Source organism: Carassius auratus, chromosome 1 (genome assembly GCF_003368295.1).
Source record: "Carassius auratus strain Wakin chromosome 1, ASM336829v1, whole genome shotgun sequence".
NCBI lineage: Eukaryota > Metazoa > Chordata > Actinopteri > Cypriniformes > Cyprinidae > Carassius > Carassius auratus.
Genome location: NC_039243.1, coordinates 23,904,789 through 23,929,860, shown reverse-complemented (window position 1 = coordinate 23,929,860; position 25,072 = coordinate 23,904,789). Strand labels below are relative to the sequence as shown.

Sequence of the window (25,072 nt, the reverse complement as noted above, 5' to 3'; positions counted from 1 at the left end):
CACACACACACACACACACACTCACTCACTCACTCACTCAATGACTGTACTTTTTTCAAACCAAAGGTCAGTGCAGGGGAAAATGTACGCTGATAGAAACATTTTTCACTGTGAGTCGCTCCACTCTTACTATAACAAATTGATGGGGAAGCCGGAAATACACTTAGTATGTTTACGAAAAATATAAATAATAATAATAATAAAAAAAAAAAATACAGTTGAATGTTAGTTTTTAGCCTTATTAAAAACAAATTAATCTTTCGACAGCAAGTGTGGTAGGCTGTTATTGTGGTGTGTTTTTTTTCCTTTCAGCAACTGCCTTTGTGCAATTTAGTAACATTTTTATAGAGTTAGCTTTATAGTCTGCTCTTATAAATATATCAGCAACATTTTAAACACAGCACAGCTTCCTCTATCTCTGTCTCTCTGTGCCTCGAGTAACTCCCAAGTTTATTGTGTAAGAGAGGAAAAATAAGCAGTATCTCTGTGGCAACCTTCTTGTGAATAATTCACCCTCTCTAAATGTAGAAAAAAGATGGGCTGGAATGAAAGACAGAAAAAACATACTCTGTGCCATCAGAGGATGAACATGCTTTTACATTCCACCAGTTAAATGCCACACACACACACACACACACACAGATATTCTGAACCAAGTCTTCCCCTTTTTATGGCCTTCCGTTACGAGATGGGAAACTTTAATGTTGCATTTGCTTTGAGGGAAAACCCTGACCGCTCCTCTGATCCTCTTGGCAGCTAAACTGGGCTGTGGATTGAAAAGTGAATGCTTGAAATGAGCTGAGTGTGGCTGAAGACATTTGTGGATTTATAGTCCTGATCCCTCACCCCGCTGCCATCCCTGAAACAGACGGGTTACTAGAGAACAGTTCACGCATTAGTGTGAGTGTGTGCCACTGAAGGACTGTCGAAGTGTTTGTTTTTTTCCCAAAATGAGCAGCATACAGCACTGTTTGGAAAACCGTATGCCACAATCCATTGCACTGCACTTGTCCGTCCATTTCCAAAATAATCATAGAAATTACTGTGATTTCATCCTTTGTGATTAAGAATTAAGAACTTTTTGCACAGAATTTAATCAGAGATTTAAAATATATAATGAAATTGTAATATCAATTATAAATTACGTCTTAATACAATATTTAATTGTAATTTTTAATACAATAATAATAATAATTTTGTGGCAAAACTATAGTTGTTTTTATTCTTTTTAATTATATTTAGCCTTAAAAAAAGATTGTTTAACAAAGTCTTAATTTTTTGGAATTATCATAAAATAAAAATAAATAAAAAATACATACACATTTGTGAACCTGGACCACAAAACCATACTTAAGTTGCTTGGGGTATATTTGTAGCAATAGCCCAAAATACATTGTATGAGTCAAAATTATAGATTTTTCTTTTATATTCATAAACAGCATTGTATTTAATCAAATCAAAGTTAAAATGCTAAAAATCATTAGGATATTAAGTAAAGATCATGTTCTGTGAAGCTATTTTGTAAATTTCTAACCTAGACCTTTATTGTTGATTAGTAATATGCATTGCTAAGAACTTCATTTGGACAACTTCAAAGTTGATTTTCTCAATATTACGATTTTTTTTGCACCCTCAGATTGCAGATTTTAAAATAGTTGTATCTCGGTCAAATATAGTCAGATCCTAACAAATCCTACATCAATGGAAAGCTTAATTATTCAGCTGTTAATTCGCATTTTGGAACATTTACCCTTATGACTGGTTTTGTGGTCCAGGGTCACATTTATGTAAACATAATGTGTTTGTGTGTGTTTCTATATAAGTATAAACTTTGAAACCATTTTCACTCAGTAATAATAATTCACAAACAATTACAAAGATATGACAAGCATCAAGTTTGAAACTACACTTCAACATGGCATCTGCATTACTTTTTAATGTAATGACCCACTTGTTTCTGAGTTGCAGTGAGTCACAGACACCACGTACAGCCACAAGATTACTCTTAAAGAAGAGTAAAGGCCTCTCTCTCTCTCACTCTCTCTTATCTTTTTCTTACACATTCTCTGTATTCTTTTTCAGCAAGAGCTTGAGTGATAAGACACCTAAACTGAATGCCAAGCTCATTTTTGAGGCTTTGTATTACCTGGAGATCAGCTTAATACTCAAGTGTAGCCTACCACTTTGGTTCTTCCAGCATCTACTGTATGTGCAGGAACGTGATTGGAACAGCTATTTTAGTAAACCTGTATCTGTGAGGTACATCAAGTGGTTGGCCAAGTGAAATCGTTTAATTTAATCTCAGTTCCACTTGCTGGACACCATATGTTTATGTTTAGAATCAGCACTGAGAAGTTTATGGGGAACAAAAATGTCTGTGTGTTCGATTGCTGAGCTGTGTGGAGATTAGTTAGCTTTAAAAGGCCTAGTCTTCACCATATCCTCTTCCATTTAAGCCTTCCGTTAAGAGGCATTGATTTTGTGCCAGGTTCATTCTTTCTGCCAGGCTTGGATACGATCCCGCAGGAGGAAGCTAGGGACAATTAGACGTCTGTTACTCCAGACCTATTAAAAATCCCTCAGTAAGAACCACATGAGGGAAAAAATAACAAAGAAACTTGACCTGCAAAACATAAATGACTCCATCAGCAGCAATGGGCTGCTTGATTTCACAGTTCTTACTGAAGATATATATTAGGTCTTTAACTCCTTAACGTTATTAATGAGGTCCATGTGTGTATACTGTATACACATAGAGAGTAAAGATATAAATTGTTATAGCTATATCTAAATATAATTACAGAACAAATATCTTTAGTGGAAATATCTTTGTTTTTGCTCAGTGACTTGGACTTGGACTGGTCTGGTAGTTCCTGAAACGTAAAGTCCCTGGATTATTTTGCTGGAGCAGAATATCTTGGACTGAAAGGTCAGTTCCATGTTAGATTTGCTGCAATATGTCGACCTATGGAAAAATCTATAAAGATTGTCTGATCAGGCTCAGAACAGAAGGCATTAGGTTCACTGCTTCGATTGAGTGATTGTTTTGTACATGTAGCTCAATAACTGTTAACCTCGACTTGTGCACTATAATTGACACAACAGTGATTCTTCTCAGTTTATTTCAATTCATTCTTCCACATAGCTTTTATTTGTATTTTAATGCTTTAATTTACTGTATTTTTCGGACTATAAGTTGCACCTGAGTATAAGTCGCATCAGTCCAAAAATACGTCATGATGAGGAAAAAAACATATATAAGTCACACTGGACTATAAGTCACATTCATTTAGAACCAAGAACTAAGAGAAAACATTACCGTCTACAGCCGCGAGGGGGCGCTCTATGCTGCTCAGTGTAAACTACAGGAGCACGGAGCAGCATATAGCGCCCTCTCGTGGATGGAGACGGTAATGTTTTCTCTTGGTTCATGTCTCTTAGTTCATTTCTCTTGGTTCATGTCAAATTAATTTAGATAAATAAGTCGCACCTGACTATAAGTCAGGGGACCAGCCAAACTATGAAAAAAAGTGCGACTTAAGCACTATTCGGACGGGACTAGTTTTCTAAACTACGTTTGAGTTTCGATTCTTACCACCTGACGTCTGTGATTTTCATGTACCAATTCGGACGGGACTAGTATCTCCATGTTTATTACAGAGGTGGGAGGGTCTGATTTGTGCATCTGGGCGTCACAGAGATGACGCGCTCTGTATGCGTGCATTGCATTCAGAATGACTGCCTTAGTATTATTACACAATAAATACTAAATGGCTAGTATAGTAAAACCATGGTTCCTTTAGTTTAACTTGTTTTCTTTTTCTTTTTTCTTTTTTCTTTTTTTTAGTTAAATGTAACGGAGTACATAAATGAACGTGAGTAATCTCACCTGATTCTGATATTACAATAGCCGGTATTAACAGTTTACGCGATCTTGATCTTGATTTTATTATTTGTATAATTTTATTATTATTTTTTTTTTTGCCGCTAAGCAAATATATCAAACATCCGCGCGGTAAGAGCATCTACGGTAATTCACGTTGGCCAAAACACACAAGGAAACGCGTAGTGAAATAAAATATCACCGGCAATCACAGACATTCCCATTCGGACGGGATTCGTTTTCTCAGAGGATCACTGAGTTTGCTGAAAAACGGTAGGTAATTTGCTCTGGAATTATCACAGAGGTTGTGTGAGAAAAACACAGACGTGGCAGATTCGGACGGGATTAAAATCACCAAGTACGTCTGTGAAACGCAGATTTCTCTAACGACCCCCTGTAAAACTAGTCCCGTCCGAATAGTGCTTTATAGTCCTGAAAATACGGTAGTTTTTATCAGCATTGGTTCCAAACAGTGACTGAGAATGTATAGGTTTTGAAATGACATACATACATACTATGCACAATATAGAATATTAATGGTTTTACTGTGAATGGCGTGCTGCTGTCAGGACTCAAATTTGATTTAATTAGCAAAAATATATTCACAAATTTCCACATGCATGCTGCTTCTTATTCAACCCTTAAACTAAAACCATGCTGAACCAGAGAAACATGCACATGCTGTGAACACATTATGTTCTTCTGTATCTTCTACAGCTGAGGTGATCAAAACCCAACACATATGGCAGCCACGCTGTGGTAACACTCACTGTATCATTAGTCTGGCACTCCTGCAGTGAAATCTGCAGGTACTTGCTTCTTCTCAATGATTTTCAGACCTCTAGTATGCCTGCATATGTTCTCTATTATAACAGAGGCTCAGAGGATTCGCTCCACATGTCAGAGTTCTTCCTGTTAGTTGCAACGCTGTGGGTGAGAAACTTGCGTTGACTGCTAGTTCAAGTTATGCTCAAGGCACTACTGTATTTTACCCCTTCATGTGTTCTTCAGGAGGGCTCTAATATCATGGCCGGTGGGTTTTGACCCCTTTGTTTGAAGATACAGTATGCAAAGTTCCAGCTCTAAATTCTGATTCAGAAGAATGATTTGAACATGGTCTTTACATTTACATGGTTTTCTACAAGTTCCCCAAAGCTATTATATGGCTTTTAAAGACTTGAATGAAAAGTCTTCAGTCCATAGTTTTATGGCGCTTTTGATTTCTTTTTGAAACTTGAAAGCTTTTGACCCCATTGTAATTGTAATTTTAACAATAAAAATTGTCGTTTTATTTTCCACAGAAGAAAGAAAATCAAATGGGTTTTGAATGACACTAGGGTGAGTAAATGATGATTTGCTTCAATAATTCTTTTAATCTATAGTCAACAACTAGGAAAGAGTAGCCATGTAGAAAATTGGTGTCAGTACAAAGACCATTGCAACAAAAAGCTCATCAAGAGTGAAACATGCAAAAAGGTTATTTTACCATTTCTTGTCACCATTTTGAGAGGAGGACCAGACGAGACAGAGCAGTATTCTCCCAAAGAGAGAAAATCATCAGAGCCAGTATAAATCAAACTGGGTGACCATGACATGAACAAGCTGCTCTGTGCTCAAACTCTCCTCTTTTGTGTGTGGCTCTAGTAACAGGGCTATAAATTAGAAATTGCGCTCTCATTGTTTGTCTAATATGGACCAGCAGTTCTGAAACCAATGCCCTGTGGCTGTGAAATCAGTGCATAGGGCTCATTCATCATGTGGTTTTTTAATCCTTCGAAATTTAGAGACTGATGTCACCATTTATATCTAAGTTTACTCCCGGATCACTATTGTTTACTACTTACCGAAGTAATAAAAGCTGATATAAATATGACTTAAATAATAATGTGGGGTGCACGTGAGTGAATGCAAACAGGGCCAGCAAACAGGTGAACACTCACAGACCACCAATGCCATGCAGAAATGAAATCCCAACTCAAGTTCCAGCACCTGGTCCTCCCACAATAAGAGATCCCGTCAAACAGCAGCTTTATGAAGGCAGTCATTGTTCTGCTCCAACGGAACTAGTTTCTATGTGCTTACCGATGTGGTCTGCATTTGATGAAGAACTTTTGAAGTACATTCTACAAGTATTTATGTTTGTAGTAGGAGTACAATCTGGACATATCTTCCATATTCAGATCGTCATTTTAGTATTTTCTACCATATTATTTACATGCTGCTTTTGCATATTAGTAGGGAAATAAGCATACTGTATTTAGACAAGGGTCTCCAGCTTTATGATATTCTGGCACCTAAAAAAAAAAAAAAAAAAAAACAGCTTTTGTACCTTTTTTCTGAGATTGTATATACCAACAATTTAAATAGTTTCAAAGCCTTTTTTTTTCAATGTAACGTTTATAATATTTTCACCAAGCCCATTTTGGTTAAAAATAATACTAAATAAACTGTTTAAACAGTCTGAAGCTGTGCAGGGTCGACCTGGCCATGGTATTTCTACAGAAGCCAGAGGTTTAATACCTTTTTATATCAGAATACAGACATTTTGGTGTCTTCAGCACTTTTATTGACCTATTTAGGCCAATAACTACGAGCTAAAAGGAGGCAGATGCCGAGTAGTGCGGTCTGGGAAGGGATGAAAGTAGGGAAAATGGAAGATGATAAAGAAAAAAGTGAAGGCTTAGGGATGAACCATCAAGCACTTTATGGAAGAGTGAGGAGCAAAGCTGATTACACAGAGTCTTCTCTCTCTCGAAGTCCCTCTCTGGTTGTCTTAAGCTTTTCTTCTCTTACTGTAAGCTATAATCTTTATTTCTTCCTCGTTTAATTTCTGCTCTTTCATCAGCCTCACTTGCACTTCACTGTCACTCTCTCTCTCCTCTTCCCGAGCTCTTTCCATGTGATTATACTTGAGTCTGTTCTTCACTCAGTCTCTGTTCCTCATCAGTTCTCTCTCTCTCTTTGCGTAAGACTCTTATATTTTGAGCTCTGCTAACACAAAAGACTCCCATCCTGCTCTGCCTGTCATGGTGCCAAGCTGCGAGAGACATCACAGCAGTCCGCTCATAGCTCTTCCCTGCACTGCTACAGCCTGCCATCATAAAGACTGCTCAGCTCAGATTAGCATGTTTAAAAATGCCATTTTATCCCATGCTTCAAATAAACTCATTACAGTGCTAGCAAGGCAACGCTAGACTGATATTTCTCAAACATTCTGCTTATAGGGGTTTGTTTTAAACCATATTAACCATATGAACATTAATGCATCCCAAACAAACACTCGACTTTGTAGATGTTGCTAAGGTATTTAGTAGATATTTAAATGTGCTTTCCAGTTTGTGAACCGTATGCATTTCTAGAAGAATAGTTCACCTAAGAATGGTTAAATCCTTATTTGTATTTCAGTACATTTGTATAAGGTAATGGTTGGACATCAGTGACATTGATTGGTTTATAACATCATTAGCTCTCAAGTACATTGTAACCAATATGTATTTAATCATCTGCACGGTGTCATGTTATGTTGTTCCTCACATAAGGCTCACGGAAAATGAATAATTGTATTTAATCTGATGAATTCATTTAATTAAATATGAACCTAAGCTTACCAGAAACATTAGCACCTGGCAAGCACTGTTACTTCCTTCAGAGCATGCAAATAGTTACATTACATATACTTTCTATTCCTTCTACAAGGATTTCTTCGTTCAGTATAGCATTTTCAGAAACAAACAACCAGCAGTGTGTGTTAGCCATCTAGAAGTCTATTAGAAGTCTGTTGCTTTAAATTTTTGATGGGATTTCATCTTGCTTTCCTCTTACATATTGGGCAGAATAAGTAATGTGAAATAATGTTTTAGGACAGTAATTTATCCGAACGAGGAGTTAGAAGAAAGGCAGGAGGGCTAGAAAACGGGAAAAAGGGGTGGGTTAATGTGCCATTTACATTTTGGAGGACTTTTTTTTTCATTAGCCATTAAGTAAATAGCCCAAGGAAGAAATGGAGCTGCATGCACCTCGTTCACATCCAACAGAGGCTGAATCATGTGGTACATGTGACCGTGACGATAAAATGAAAGAACGAAGCTATCTGCAGTAGTTCTGCTAGTATGTTTAATATGCAGGAAGATTGAAAAAACGGGGAAGAGATGAGCAGGACTACGAAGAAAGGCTTTTTGGTTAGTAATGGTGTCTGAACTGAGCAACGGTTGGACTGGGCTCGAACCCAGATTCAACAGAACCGAAAAATATGTGGTGAACACCGATAAAAGAAATATCTGTCCTTGGAGAATAGAAACATGTTGAAATACCTCTTCCTTTTTCCTACAGTCAAGATAAATCCATGCTGCAGAATAGAAACGGTTTGCTTGCTGATAGGAGGTGTGACGGAGGGTGTTGTGAAAAGCTGTCAACTATGGTTAGGTTTCCGTATGGCACTGCTATTTAAATGAAGAGGAGAAGATGAGGACTGGATTACTGAAGGATGCTGTTGTAAGACTTTAACAAAGACCTATTGAGAACTCTGCTTTTGTCTTGGAACAAAATGGAAAGATTGTTTTTTGATAGGGTGGCTGTTTCGAAAATACTTTTGCAAATAAGAAAAAACAATGGAAGAATTTGAGTTTTGATTGTTGGCAAGCTTAATGGTCATAGAGCCTGTCCTGTTAAACAAAAGAGTGGTCATTTTAAAGCAAACTGACATCAGAGTGAATGATCATGCTTTTTTATCTGTCTTATAACTAATGTGCTCATTCCAAATAACTCTAATATTAGACTCTTTAAGCTACACACAGTTCATGGCCATGATTATAAATGAACAGTTGTCTATGTGTCATCCATAATGGCATATGGGGGTGTTGAGGTGGGCCGTTCCCATATAATAACTCACCTAATCAATCAGAGAGATTTTACTCTATTTTTTTCATACTGATGAAATCGTTCCTCAAAATGCATTAGCATAATGGGAGAGTGCTGAAGGAAGATAATGTGTAAAATTTTGGGGAGTCGAGGGAGAGAGAGAGAGAGAGAGAGAGAGAGAGAGAGAGAGACAGAGAGAGAGAGATTGAGTGAGGAGGCCATGCTTGAAAGACAAATGCTCCACACATACCAAAAGAACGATTAGAGATTGAAATGGATTATAATGAAGATGGGATCACTGTTTGAGCATCGCTCAAGGAAAAAAATAAATAAACAACCCAAAATATAGAGAATAAAATGCATATTAGCTGCGTTTATATTCTGGGTAATTTAACATCTTATATATAATGGCTGATTTGCATATACATTAGCTATCACGAGCAGTACTATGTATGAAAATTGCAGAGGAGGCAGTTGGCCATTTATGCACAGTTTGAGGCAGCAGAAGTGAGTAGATTAAAAACATTGTGTGTGTATTGGAGGAAATCATAATTGTAATTTTTTAGGGCAATTATGCGAAAAGCAACACTCTGCCTGCTCTAAAAGTCTAAGTGCTGTGGTTTAAAGAAGCTCTCCATAAGTATTTGTTTCAGTGTGCGAAAGTATCTTTAAAGGTACATGAGCATCCAAAAAATAGACATTTACACATCCTCCAAATCAACACATTTTTTAGAAACAAGTGGACATGAAGGTCCACCCCAAACCCAAATGTAAGCAGATCGTACAAAAAGGTAATGGAGGATTTCCCCCTATATATACCTTTTCAATTGCTTGGTAACACAAAAAGCTTAACAGCTAATCACATGGAAGCAACTCAATACATTTAGGCATCTAGATGTGGTGAAGACGACTTGCTGAAGTTCAAACCGAGCATCAGAATGGGGAAGAAAGGGGATATAAGTCACTTTGAACATGGAATGGTTGTTGGTGTCAGACGGGCTGGTCTGAGTATTTTAAAAACTGTTGATCAACTGGGATTTTCATGCACAACCATCTCTAGGGGTTTACAGAGAATGGTCCGAAAAAGAGAAAATATTCAGAGAGCAGCAGTTGAGGAGAATGGGCAGACTGGTTAGAGATTATAGAAAGGCAACAGTAACTCAAATAACCATGTCCATCCCTTTATGACTACAGTGTACCCATCTTCTGATGGTGACTTCCAGCAGGATAATGCACCATGTCACAAAGCTCAAATTATCTCAAACTGGTTTCTTGAATATGACAATGAGTTCACTTTACTCAAATGGCCTCCACAGTCACCAGATCTCAATCCAATAGAGCAGCTTTGGGATGTGGTTGAACAAGAGATTCACATCATGGATGTTCAGCTGGCAAATCTGCAGCAACTGCGTGATGCTATCATGTCAATATCGACCAAAATCTCTGAGCAATGTTTCCAAAACCTAGCAAGGTGTACCTAATAAAGGCACATTTCCATCAAAGAATCACACCATGAATCCTCTGTGATATTATATTTCTCAAGTCCCTGTGTTAATTAAATTCATTGCTCAGCATGCCGTCCATATTATTAAGAAGAATCAGATTTAAAAAGATTCCAATGATTATTTCAGAATAACTGAATGAAAACAAATGTGTCATCTCTGAAATCAGCACAGAAAAATACAGCCATCCTAGCATATTTCATTTATCTCTCTAATGAAATACACAGCAGTATTAATAACGCATCATTACATGTTTCACAGTTGTGTAGGCTGAGCACATTTAGAGATTTTTGAACAGTGCTTTCAGAGCAGTCTTCTTCCTTCACACTCCCAGGAGAGGTTTAAATTTGTCCAGATGTTAAAAGAAATGAAGCAGTTATGAAAGAATCTGTATTACAGATTTTCTTATCTGTGCAAAACTCCCCGCCTCAATGCTGGTGTGATGTATGTTGTTACTAAGGGATTCTGGATGGTTTCTAGGGTGTTGCAAGGGTATTCTGGGTAGTTGCTTACTGGGATAGAGCAGACTTACGTCAAGTCTCTGGATTTGGCTCAGGTCACTTCTAGTCAGAGAATTGTTTTTTTTTTATTTTTTTACCCGTTTTATAGCTCATCATGTATAAATCATATATCTGATCACTTAACAATAAAAATAAAGAAAAATTTTAATAAGCTGCAAGATTTGAGGTATCATTCATGTCCATAGAAATAGGTTAATGGTTTTCTAGTGATAGTGTAAAGACTGGAATTGTTTGTGTACGTCACATATTAGTGACATTAGGTGTGGTGGGAGGGCCTGAAGCCTCATTTGTGTTTATAAAATGTCTCAAAATAGTTTGTGTAATGGAATTATGGTTGTTGCGGATACTCTGGGAGACCTCAATTAAGGTGATTAGCAAATTTAAATAAGTTTCCCCCAATGGTGGGCTGCCTGTGTACAGTAAACACCAGGAGGAAACGGGAAGTGATCTGACTGAAAGATTTTTTTATAATATAAAACATAAATCTCTGTGTCTCTGTACAGCACTCTTCCAAACTGTTTTCCCAAAGGTCTCTTGCTCTGAACAAAAGGAGGATAAAATGAGATAAAATGTGGTGTAATGTATACTTCCAGTATAGACTATGGCTAAATATAACTTGAGTTATGTGGATTTGATAAACTAATTCGGATAAGAAAGGTCCGTTGCCTCATGAATTGATCATCCTCGGCACTGCAGTAATGCATGATGATTTACAGCAAGTGGCTGACAGATTCATTTTTTGACTTATGATTCCTCATCTTCTTCTAAAGTAATAATTGTGTTTGTGATTGTATTTGTATGCCACACTTCAATGCATTTCAGTGCATTAGATAACAAAATAGGAAAGAAAGTGACATCTGAAAACAAATTAATCTCAAGCTTATCTCAGTTCTCTTTATATTCTGTTATTTTTTAGATCTATTTTTTAATTATTAATTATAACATTATATATTTAAACTTTTTTCTCGAAGTGAAAGTATAAGTGAATATTGTTGTATAATAAATGCCATTTGGTTTGAAATTGTGTTGTATTTTGATATTTTGTTAATGATGCTCATTATTTTTTTAAGTAGCTAAAATGTCCAAATACTTTTTGAGACCATTTGTACAGTGGATTGCAGTCAAAATTCAAACAGCAAGATGTTTTTCAAGTACTTACTACTTTTATTGACCAGATACAGTGGAAACGTCATTACTTGGGACAGTAGCTGAAAGGTGTGTCTCCAAAGAGGATGAAGGAATGAGAGATTTAAAGAACCTCAGAGGCATCGCAGTTCTCAGAGTGTCCTGTTTCTGGGGGATGTCCTTAAAAACACTTTCTTCTTGTCTCATTAGTCCAGGCTCTTTAAATATGCTGTCACACTTACCCTCAAAAGAATGAAACCGCTATACTATACTAGTGCGCGGTCTGAGTGTTATTAAATGTTCAAGGCCTGTAGGCGAGGTTATGAAGAGGTCGTACAAGCTAGTGGCTTCTGTCTGATTTTTGTTTGACTCCGCTGGACAAATGAGGGATTTGAAATTAATTTCAATCTAATGCAGTTTGGGTCTAGATGCAAGGAGTTTATAACAACAATATGGTCGCCAATGAGTTTTTATTTTTTTTATTTTTTTAGTTTCTTGAGCACTAAATCAGCATATTCTAATTATTTTTGAAGGATTTTTGTGAAGACTGTTGAAAATTCAGCTTTGCCATCACAGAAATAAATTACATTTTAAAATATAATAAAAGAGAAAACTGTTATATTAAGTTGTAATAATATTCACAATATTACTGATGTTACTGTATATTTTGATCTGATAATTGTAGCCTTGGTGAGCATAAGAGACTAGTTTCAAAAACATTAATAAAACTTACTGATCCTAAACTTTCCAACAGCTGTGTACAGTACCTCATGCTAAATATGCAAGCTACAAGTGTCAGGTAATATTTCTGGCCTCATTGAAAGTAAAATGCAGAAACACTCCCCTGTCTTCCATTGCTCAACAAACAGGTAATCCCATCCCATGTTGTTATTACATTAAAAAAAAGTAGGGGAAAAATATAGCAATTTCGTTTGTGGTGCAGAAATTATACACCTGGAAAACCAGGAAATATTAGGGAATTTCAGAAGTGTGACTGGAAATGTAATGGAAATTAATAACATCTTTAAAGGTTATGGAAAAGTCATGACCATTTCTATAGTCTATATAACTTATTTTTAGGCTATAAATTACTCTATAATCTATATTAAATAAAGGGTTAGGGTTAGGGTTAGGGTTAAATAAAGCTTTTATTAGCCATCTCAAATGACTGGAAAAATCATGGAAAAGTCTATACATTTTTTAAACTGTTTTAGACTTTGTAAATGCCGTATACATGCTTCATTTTTTCACGAACAAGAAAGCAAAACAAATAAAGAAGTGCTTCTCCTCCTTCATTTAGACACGGTGTTCTGTCAGAGTTTCTCCAGACTGTTTAATGGCAAGTCAGGGCTGGTTCCATTAGCAAATAGAAGTGTTCAGTTTGGGACTCATTAAATTACTGGACCTGGTCAGAGGAGTCTGTGGTTACAGTATCCATCACAAGCCGTTCAGCGGCCTACACTCTGTCTTTATGCAAAAGAGCCAAGCTCTGCCAGCGGGCTTCATTTGTCAGTGCTCCGGTGCCAGAGCGGGTCACTCTCTCCTGATGACTGATTTGTCTGCTTGCTGTAGTAGGGTGAGCTTACGTCTGGCTGAACGTATATTCATAAAGAGGATGAATGAATTCAACAAACATATGCTAAGCACATAGACTGCTCATGTTATATGTCTAAATGGTGAATTATATGCTAAATAACGTCTATTGGATCCTGAAACATGTCCAGTAAAATTGTTCAGGGAATTATGAGTCTATTTAAATCACAATAGGGATCATCTCTTGAAATATATGCGGAAGAACAAAGGAAAGAATGCTGGAACATCTCAACCCACTAATTTTGTGTCATAAATCTATAGGTATTGTGGTAAGGGTTATTCGGTATTCAGAACAACACCTTAAACGTGGTTTCTTGCACCGTGTGCAGTCTTTAACAGTGCTTGTATGTTTACAGAGACTGTGGCCACCTGAGAGTTTTTACCGCAGAATAAGAATTAATACAAAGAGTCTAGCATTTGTATGTGTGGTATGATGTCTTTCTTTACCACAGACGTCTCTATTTTTCTCTGTTTTGTGTGTGTGTGTAGGAGATCAGCCCAGTTTGGCTGAGAATGCCAACCCTCAAGTGTCTGTTACAAGGGCTGTGGTGTACGCGGGTCTTCTTGCATGTTTCTGTTACACTGGATTAGATGGCATATGACATGATAGATTTCCCAAATTCATTTCTAAAGTCAAAACAATATGCATTGAACATGAACACATGAGTGGATAAGAATAAAACCAGCACATGCACAAAGTGTAGATTATGTTGCATGTGATTTGGAAATACAGCAGGATTATGACAAGTCTTGTCTTTTCACTTTTTCACTTTCACTTTCACTTATGTATGTCAGACTTAGCAAACCTGTGTTGTTTGATAGTACTGTCTAATGCTGAATATATAATGTGTTCAATACTTACAATCTAAACACAAATTAAAACTGATCTGTATGTGGCTTTCCTAATGGTAAAAAAATATATATTTTAAATGCTTTAAAAAAAAAAACTAAAAAAACAAACAAACGGAAATTAAGAGATTTATTGTATTTTGTTATACCTCTATTAAAGTGTTTTCTAATTGGGGAAGTCGTGACCTAGTGGTTAGAGAGTTTGACTCCTAACCCTAGGGTTGTGGGTTCGAGTTTCGGGCCGGCAATACCACGACTGAGGTGCCCTTGAGCAAGGCATCGAACCCCCAACTGCTCCCCGGGCGCTGTAGCATAAATGGCTGCCCACTGCTCCGGGAGTGTGTTCACAGTGTGTGTGTGTGTGTGTGTGTGTGTGTGTTCACTGCTCTGTGTGTGTGCACTTTGAATGGGTTAAATGCAGAGCATGAATTCTGAGTATGGATCACTCAGAATTCATGGGCTGTATGTCATGTCACTTCACTTTTTCAGTAATCTATCTTTATTATAAATCTGTCAATGCATACTAAAAAATATTGTTGCCTCTGTGATGAATGATTTGTTTCTCTTTTGTAAGTAACTTTGATAAAAGCCTCAGCTACATGCAAACATGGAAATAAATTAATAATAAAAAAATACATTATTTAGATATATTCACTTTTAAAATATTGAAGAACTAAGAAAGCACATTAGGTAATATCAGCTATAATAAATATAATAATAAATGTAGTGGTTGCTACATATCTGTATTCATCTTTTGAAGCTGCTGCCATTTTAATTATTTCATATGATAAACTGTGAAGTAGAAAATTACAATTTGAGGTTGTGAAATAAAGAATTATATGTTTTATACAGTTTGGAACGTCTTAATTACAGTAATTCTGATATTATATGAAGGCACCATCAATGCATTATGTCGTGATTAGATTTGTTCTATATTTGTTTATATGTTTGGTTTCTCTCAGAACGTACGGGCCTGGCAGAAGTGCACAAGAAGAGAAAAAGGGTTAAACTGGGCTGACACACACACACACACACACACATATACACAATTACATTTTTCACATGGCATTTCTCTAGATTTCTCTCCCCCTTTCTCTGTCTTGTTTTCTCTCTGATTCACAGTGGCATAGGGACACCACAGGACTGGTCTGGGTTGTACTGCTAGCACGGGTCACATGGAAAGATAACACACACATTTCACACGACAGCTCTCAGAACACCCACAGCGTTAAACACCTAACAATAGGAACCACATCAACACTAGTGCAAACTTATAATTTACAAGAGCTGCTATAATATTTCAAATGTGGCTGAGGAACAAAGTATGCCAAAAATGAAAGAAAAGACTTATGCATTTTAAAAGAGGCCTTTGTGCTGGATTCATGATTGGAATAAGTACTTATAATGGGTATGCATTTCATTTTCACCAGATGATTAAGTTGATAAATAATAAATGTTACTAATTAATACAGTCAAGCTGGAAAAGTGTTGATTTTGCTCATTTCGACAGTTATTTCAGAATGGTAATAGGAACTACTGCTCTATTTTACTGTTTCTCTCTCTCTCATGTCTGTCTTTGGGTGGAAAATTTGCTTTCTCTCTTTCCTGTGATAAAGCTGTTGCCTGTGAGCTGGGAAAGTGAAATCCATCATGCGACGGAGAGGCTTTATTCCACCATTCCGCCCCATTGAGGACGTAACACGTATGTGTTCTTGCCATGCATCATTTACCCACAACACCCCTCTCTCCCTTTGTGTCTGTTCTAAGTACTGTCTTTTGGCTCACTGTAGTGGCAGCTTTGCTTGCATGTAGTTGTTGTTTTTTTGTGGGTAGTTTTATTCAGAGCTGTTGGGTCTAGTTCACAAGCATCCACGGCTCCTTTATATTGTCAGACTCCTTTTGCATTGTTCCTGCAGGCTCTGCACAGACATAAACCCACATGTACTTCTGCTGCCAAGTACTTGGTGTACTATTTCAGCTTCTTTATGACAGGATAACACTTTGCTACCACTTTCAATGTTATTCTAGGGAAAGAGCGAGGAATCTGTGCACAGGAAGGTGAAATGACACTAAATTGCTGCGAGTGGTAAAGTTTTGAGTTGCTTCGCTTGATACATTGAGAGCTGCCCCGGGTTAGTTTGTTTTAAAATATACAAAAACATCAACCAGTGTAGTTCCACAATGTCCAGAGCAAATAAACTCAAATTTACATGCGCAGATATGCCCTTAAGAGATTATTGAATAAAATGCTCTGTTTATCTGTTAAGGTTTCACGATTTGGTGGCAATAAAATGCGTCCACTTAGATTAAAATATTCAAGAGACGTCTTTATTGCCAAACTAAGACTGAGCACACACAGCTGCTATTAACTTATGCTATCAAGACTTGTTGTCTCCTATAAATTTTGCATGGCCATGCACTATTTCACATGTTGAAGAATCAGTAAATGTTGTATTTTCACTGACAGAGGCTAAATTGATGGAAGTTGCCATGTGACCATGTGCTACTATTGGTTGGTCACAGGTTCGTCCTTGTTTTAGAAGGTGGATCACATGAGTAACTGTTGCTCATGTCACCTTTAATGACCAACTGAATCTCTACAAATGTAAACACTTGAAGAGATGATTTACCCATATTTAAAATTATATTGTCTAGGGGTGTAACGATACGCGTATTCGTATTGAACCGTTTGGTACGAGGCTTTCGGTTCGGTATGCATTATGTACCGAACGGTTCGTTGGACTAATTAATTATATAAAAAAAAAAAAAAAAGTGAAATATAATGATATGTGTTCAACAAGGTAGCCCAATAACCCAAACGACGTAACAGGCAATGCCCCTGACACCCCCGAAGAAGAAAAAAACACCAACTTACATGTTTATGTTAGGCTACTCAGTCAGGCGCTCGCTCACTCAGTACACGCTGAGTGAGCGAGCAGTTAATGCACGGTACGCGGTGGCCAGTGCGTTTAACAGACCAGAAATAGAAGATCCTCCAATAATCAACAGGTCTGGTGTTTGGGTGCACTTTGGATTCCCTGTAAGCCATGGTGATGGCAAGAGAGTGGTGGATAAAAAAACAATGGTATGTTGCATCTACATGACAATAGGGTACACCAGCGAAAAAAAAAAAAACACCAGCGGGAATACTTGAAACATGTCAACTCATTTACGCCGACATCACCTTAGTGTGTCATTATCTGGGAAAAGACGAAAAAAAGGAGAAACATACACGCAACAAACTATCCCCGCAGCATTTAGGCAAACATTTCCAACGGATTCAAACAGGGCAAAAGACATCACTGCGGCGATTGGTAGGCTTCATTTACGTTATAGGCGCGGTTATGAGACCTTACTATTTACCATTGGTCTATCATCACCATTATAGCTTACAGGGAATCCAAAGTGCACCCAAACACCAGACCTGTTGGTTATTGGAGGATCTTCTTTTTCTGGTCTGTTAAACACATTTGCCATTTCAGCGCATACTGAGTGAGCGAGCGCCTATAGTGGAAAACGCAGGTTTTAAGAACATGCTTTATTATAATTGAGCCCCGTTACAATATTCCTTCACGAGCCCATTTCAGCCAGACCGTAATTCCTGCTTTGTTCCAAAAAAACATAAGCCCTATAGAAAACCAATTGAGTAAAAACACACTCAATATAAAGAGTTATAGAGTTCCATATAAAAAGTTACATCTTTGTATTTGTTCATAACTACTACAACAATATAACATTTTCATTTTTTTTTATAAGGAGCTGTTTTTGTTTTATACAGTATGCTGCTAAGAAAACACCATAGAAGATGGGTAAAGAATAGCTCCATCATTGTTCAATGTAAAAAAAAAAACATACTTTGTTAGATTTAATAAATAAAGTATTCTTTAAAAATCAAGGAAATTTATCTGCCAATTTTTCCATTTTGCTGTATGTAAAACGTACCGAACCGTACCGAACCGAACCGTGACACCAGTGTATCGTATCGAATTTTTTTGGTTAAAGGCAACTGCACAGAGTCATTTTTATTTACTTTTTTGTACTTTTGGTGAAATTACTTGAGGGTGGGTAAATAATGACTCTTTAATTTGGGTGAACTATCCCTAAGTGAGATGAATCATTTGTTGCAGACTGGTCTCAATAGGTGGCATAGATGAAGCTTTTGGATGTTTAAGTGTCTTTCTCTTCTCTGCTGTGCCATACAATATAAAAAGTCACTTAGACACCATCTCTGTAGTTGAAAATAGTCCCTAACAGTTTTCTTGCGATCAAAGCTTGCACAAATCGGACAACATAAACAAGGGGTGACACCCGACTTGTGAGTAACTGATCCCTTGCATTCCCATCGGTGTCTGCACGCTCTCACACTCTCATGGCCAACATCTTTCACCCTTTAGTGTTGCTCTCTGTCACCTGTAACCAGCAAATCATCAATCCCATCTCCCGCTCTTTATCAAAGCCCACTTGCTCTCATCTTAGTGCCGAAAGTTGCAAATATGTGTCCTGCTGAGCTGTGTTCAGGTTGTGAAGGAATCGTACCTGGTAACGGCATCAACTGAGTATGTGTGTGTGTGTGTGTGTGTGTGTGTGTGAAGGTGTCTGGGGAGCAGTCTACACCTGTTCGCTCTCTTCAGTGCCCACTGGGGGCTGGATTCCCAGAATGCCTTTTAGACAGCTGTTGACAACCAGCACTGTGCCCTGGCCCCCCAAACGGCTCTGGGGATCAGCTGCTTAAGAGTGTTTGCAAGTGTGTGTTTGAGGGGGTTAACACAATGTGTGTTCTGCAGAGAATGTCATAAGACACTTGTTGCAAGTGGGTATTTGTCCTTGTTTGTGTGCATGTGCATGTATTATGGCTTTCATAAAATACTATATAGTAAATATAATACATTGTGATCTATTTATGCATTTATAGTTAATAAATTAATATTTTTCGATTTGATCCTGCTTGGCACAGTTATAATCACGACCCAATTATATATATATATATATATATATATATATATATATATATATATATATATATATATATATATATATATATATATATATATATATATCAATGTCTATTAAATCATGAGCTAGTTGGCCGTACCCAACCATAGTCTATCAGATTGCATGCTCACACATTCCCTTTACAAGAGTTGAGAGACCTCTTGAGTTCCCTCTCACAGTTGCACTCCTGACATTAATTTTCACCCTCCTGAAATCCTTCACTTAGCAGATCCAGTTACTGACCTCTCAACTCAACACATGACCTACATAAAAGGTCCAAACCTTTCTGTGACCCAAGTCTGTACATATTCACAAACAAGCACATTTATACTCCGTGTCTCGCTGTAATTCACAAGGCCTTAACTTGGTTTGAGCTTTAGTCAAGGGCTTATTGCACTACAAAATAAAGTCAATTTTAGACAAAGAGCATGATAACATGCAATTTTACACTGGTAAAAGCTTTGGTATCAAGGGAAAGTCATAAATGCTTTGAGCGAAATGTGATCAGCATACCTGCAATTATCTAGAAGTGTTTGGAAAATTGTAATTATGCTGTTTAACTTTCTACTAAACTGAGTAAGAATTGCAGAGAGAGAGATGATAGTGTTTCTCAGTGTATTTGCAGTAACTTGAGCGAACATGTCACAGTGATGCCCCTAGCCAAACCAGATCAAAGGCCTATACACACACACAGGGGTCTCTTTGTTCAGTGTGATCTCATGTCCCAGCTGGCTTATGTCATCCTAGCACTACAACATTACAGTACAACCTGCCCCAAGGCTGGCTCAGGTACAGAAACTTAGAATAGTCCAATAAAGCACATGCAAGTGTGTGTGCAAGCAGGTGAAGTTCAGCAAAAAACAACAAAAAACAACAACAAAAAATGATCTCATTAATATAAAGTGCACTAGCAGTTTTTTCACTTCTGTACATAAAACCAACGTTTGATTAACTTGTTTATATAAAATGTTTATGAATCTTCTGTTTGGTTTTATCAGATATAGAATGTATCCAATTTAATATATTTTTTTTAATTATAAAAAGCCTAATTTTGATGTTTGTTTCAGTTGTAGGTGATTTTTCATACTTGTTGGGTTTTGATGATAATTAGATTCCTTGCAAACAATATTTCTTAATTGTATTTATTAATACATTTTTTGAAATATGTTAGTGGGATATTGGAAACTTTTTGTTTAAGCTGACATTCAGCTGATGAACTGTCAATTATATATAAAAAAAAGCCCAAATAAAAATCCTTCTAATTCCAATAATCATAATTTAATAATGTTTTACATCTCACAGATGTTCTGGCTGCATGTCTGATTTCACTGTTACAATGTTGACTGCAGATGGGTGAGTAATGTTTTGACAAGCAACCACAACACTGATATTTGTAGTAGCACAGATGCAGTCCTGCAACACTACAATTACTTTACTTAAATTATTTAGTTTTTGTTCTATGACAAACTGCTGAAAACAGTACAGCAAAAATGCTCACCACTTTCGCACCACCAATACGACCAACTGGACACGAGCAACTTAATAACTGACAAAACACACACACACACACACACGTTTCATATTCCCACAGAGAAGCAAATTTGTGTGATTCCTTCACAGTCTCTGTATCAGCCATTACGACATACAAAGGACCTTCATCCCTGCAGATGGAAGTCTCTGTGTTTAAACATTCACAGCCTAGTCTGAAAAGAGTCACATAATTCCGGCAAATTGGACACAGTGATTAGTGCAGAGAGAGAGAGAGAGCGAGAGAGAAAGAAAAGAAGAAAAAACAGAGCCCATTCATAACTTCAGAGGTTGGGAGAAAAGCAATTATTCCCAGAGGGTTTGACAAAGGGTGAGAATTTACGCAGCAAAAGTAATTTTATGTTTGTTTTCTTTATTTTTAAGACATTTGCACAGATCCATCAAACTGTCACGCCTTGTGCATATATATTCAGGAAATGTCTTTCAGCTCATTTGAGAAAAGAGGGTGAGAGAAAATCATTTGCTGCTTAGTTTATTTCTTTATTTTTTCCTGTCTTGTAGAAAGTTGACAGCCTTTCACAGTTGTTTCAGCTCAAGCACATTTCTTAACAATTTCTGCCAGCTTAGTTATTCCATGCACCTTTTGTCCATTTACCTGATGGGCCGCACTTTTTAAATGCATTTGCTGTGTTTAAAAAAAGTATACATGCAGTATAAGCAGACATACTGTAAATGCACGAGTAATCTAACTAGCAAATAACATTGGTGTTGCAGTTGTTGTGTTTTATTGTGTCGTTTTAAATTAAGGGCCCTTTCTCTTTCTAAAGGAAGGGGGAGTTACGACTAACAGCATTCCCAAGACTCCTGACAACTGTTCTGGATGGATGCGATCCTCATGGATATAACAAAGCACAAAGGATGAACAGAATGTGTGAAAGAGTGATGCTGAAAAGAGAGACCGCACATTGATTTAAAGGAGTTAAAGGATTTCTGTTTATATTTATTTGTTTCTTTTTATGTATACTTTCAGTAGAAGGAAGTCCAAGTCCATCAGAGATGAAAAGAAGGATGGGAAAGATGGTATTAGGGCAAGTTTGTCTTTGTACTTTTGCATTACCTAATCTGTTGGTGAAATATACCTGTGGAGACAGACAGGTAACCTTTCATTATGGCCGTAATCCCTCCTGATAACAGAGCTGTGATGTCTTATATGGCACATTACACTGAGCAGCAAAATACAAGCTGCTGTTAAACTCTAACAATATCCCGAAGATATGTTAACCAAAGATGCAGAAAATATACAAATACATAAAAGCAAAACCTGTTTTTCTTATATTCTTTAGTAAGTGTGTTATAAAATTGATACAATCATGAAACAATTAGAAAAAAAGTAAAAAGTTTGATAGAAATGCATATCTTTCCTTTAAGCCCCCCCCCCCCCCCCCCCTTTTTTATTTAATTCTTATAATATTGACCTTAAATAATGTAGTGCAATTTAAGCTTATGTTCTCACTTTAATTTGATTTCCAAATACCAAAATTGTTCAAGAGATAGTTTACTAATGACACTGAGGTTTTGATTTTTATGGATTAGGAAATACACAAATCAGATCTGGGCTGTTTTTACACTTTTAATCTGATCTACCAATTGGTTAGAAAAAAAAGATACAGGGGATTAGTATGAAGCATTTATATCATTAATGTTAATACTGTTAATACAGAATTATTCAATCATGAGATGGTTTTATTTGCTTTATTTATTTATTTACATTTACATTTATTTTAATGAACAGAATTTGAACCCCACAAATAGTTTTTCTTCTACTAAAAATAAACTTGTTATTAATCAAATATTTGTTACTTTAAATGCTAAATATATTTAAATAGTAACTTTTCAAAAAATGTGTTACTCGTTTATTTTAGTTTTTTTTTTAAACACGTGTTTTGTCACACTGACAAAACGATTCACCAGCGCTACAGCAAAATAAAATAACAATAATCATACAACTACTAATTTATTAATTTATTATTATTATTGTTGTTGTTGTTGTATAAAATAATATACAATAAATTATTACATGTAACTAAATTAGATGTAAAAAAAAATCATGAATTATGATAATAATAATAATTTTCTTTTTTAGATATTAAAAAGCCTTTTCAAACTGTAGTGTAGGCTGGGCACCATCATCATCATCATCATCATCAAGGATCAGGTGTAGCTTACCTGTACCAGTCCAGTCCGTTGTCATAGTTACGGTCGAAGAAGTGCGGCTCCGCACCGACCGCGCGAATATCTGGATGCACGCGCAGAAACTCCAGCAGCGCGCGCGTTCCGCCTTTTTTAACGCCGATGATGATTGTCTGGGGCAGCTTCTTACTGCCCTCACCTAACGCGCTCAGTTTACCTGTATCAAAATACGAGCCTCCCGGCTCCAAATGTACATCCGAAGAGTTCGACAAATTTACGTTTGCCTCAAGTCCAGGAAGATTCTCTTCCCTGACCCTTCCGAGCCGGTGGATTAAGCTGTGGCGCCTCATCACCAGAGGTCTCGTGGAGGTCCATTTCTTAAGTCTCTTTCTCCTCAGCGACTCAATATCTTTCAGTTTCGAGACGTAAAATCCCTCCACCGGACCCGTTTCTCTTCTCTCCGTGGGGATACAGGTCCCGCATCGCTCCGCGAGGCAGTGGATAAAGTATAAAGACGCCAGTATAGAAAGCAACATGACCGCGAAAGTCCTAAAGATGCTCTTGGACGGAGTGTCCGAATGCGCGGCTAAATGCCATGTCGGTCCAGGGATGGCATGAGTTGTAGAGACAGCCATGCTAGACTGGCATTACTCAGTCTTGCCATCAAAAAATAAGGCAGAGTTTGGAGCTCGAGAGCATCAAAGGTGGATTAGAGTTCGCACGCGCCGCGTTCCAGAAACCCTCGTGGATATGCAAACCCCCTTGTCTTGTGTAAACTCTTACTAGTCTAAGAAATAGATTAGTTCGAAATTTAAATAACTGTGTTAGAAGAGTTCATTTAAATTATTTATGTAATAGTTTGTTGTAAGCCAAATGTATACAAAAAAAAAAAAAAATAGGTGAGCCCAAAATTTCAAAAAGCTAAATTTCCTTTCATTTCCTTTCTTTCTTTTTTTTTTAATCCAGCATTTGCTTCGAATGATTTGTGAAATTCTGATAAACTTTCATTGCACTAGTAGCTCACACGTGTGTCCCTTGTATCTAACTTCAGAATGACGTTGTCAGAAGTGACTGACATGTCGCGGTCCAAATCAGGTTTCAAAAACGTTTCCCGAGCGCACGTATTTTGCATGCCAGTAACCAATAGGTTGCAGTATGGGCAGGGCAGACTCCGCCCACCTGTCAGTTCAGCTGAGGAACGGTCACGCTCGTGTTAAAAGCAAATGTCATATTCAGCGCCCGTGGCCACATACAGTCAAATGCAGGTTTGTAGTTTACGCAAAGTGGCTATAGAGAAATCAAGAGACAGTGTGTAGATTCATCATCAACATATTCACCAAATAAATGTATACATTTAAAAGTAAAACCACTGCAAATAGGCAACCAAGCAAAACCATCATTTATTTGTCCTTGTTGTTGCCATATTGTTTATTTTTTAATGAGGGGAAGAACACAGCATGGTGAAATGAAAGTAAAAGCAGCACATTATTTCTTTACAAGTGAACAAGAACAGAACCAAATGTTTCACATCTGCTCGTGTAGTTTTCAGCTTTACCATGAGAAAGCCAAAGGAGTGTTTCAATGCAGTACAGCCCACTGCTTCAGAATGGAGATGGAGACCTCAAACAAAACATCGGCTTGTTTGTGCCAGATGTCACTATGATGAGGACACAATGCAGGGGTTGACTCGCATTTAACAAATCACACCCTGGCCTTTTTGGCCGTCCCGGGAGAAAGAGGCAACAACCATAGCCGGGACATCCCCCTTTGATGCCCCCTGAGTCAAATGTTTTTGCACCACCATTATTGGTTTCATGATAAAGGAATGTGTGGAAACGTTGTTTCTGAGTGGACAGGCCAGTCCACTGATATTTAAACGCAGGCTGAGAGAACTTCATTGCACAATATCGTGCCAATGTTTATGCATTTTATTTTTCCTTCCTTCTCTTAGTGCAATCTTGTTACTGCAACTTTTGTAGAAGTATGTGTTTTTTCGATCTCTTGATTAACACAGAAGAGAAAAACTCAGAGCGTAATTATAGCGTGCATTTGGTTTGAATTAAAAATATAAG

General features: G+C 37.2%; 1 protein-coding gene across 1 annotated transcript in view; it reads right to left on the bottom strand.

Moving 5' to 3' along the window:
* Positions 1 to 23,597, bottom strand: part of LOC113055429 (heparan sulfate glucosamine 3-O-sulfotransferase 3A1-like) — a 29,117-nt gene extending 5,520 nt beyond the window's left edge. The window contains 2 exon segments of the mRNA XM_026222085.1: positions 23,037 to 23,576; positions 23,578 to 23,597. Of these exon segments, the coding sequence (XP_026077870.1) occupies positions 23,037 to 23,576; positions 23,578 to 23,597 (560 nt within the window).
* Between the last annotated feature and the right edge of the window lie 1,475 nt (positions 23,598 to 25,072).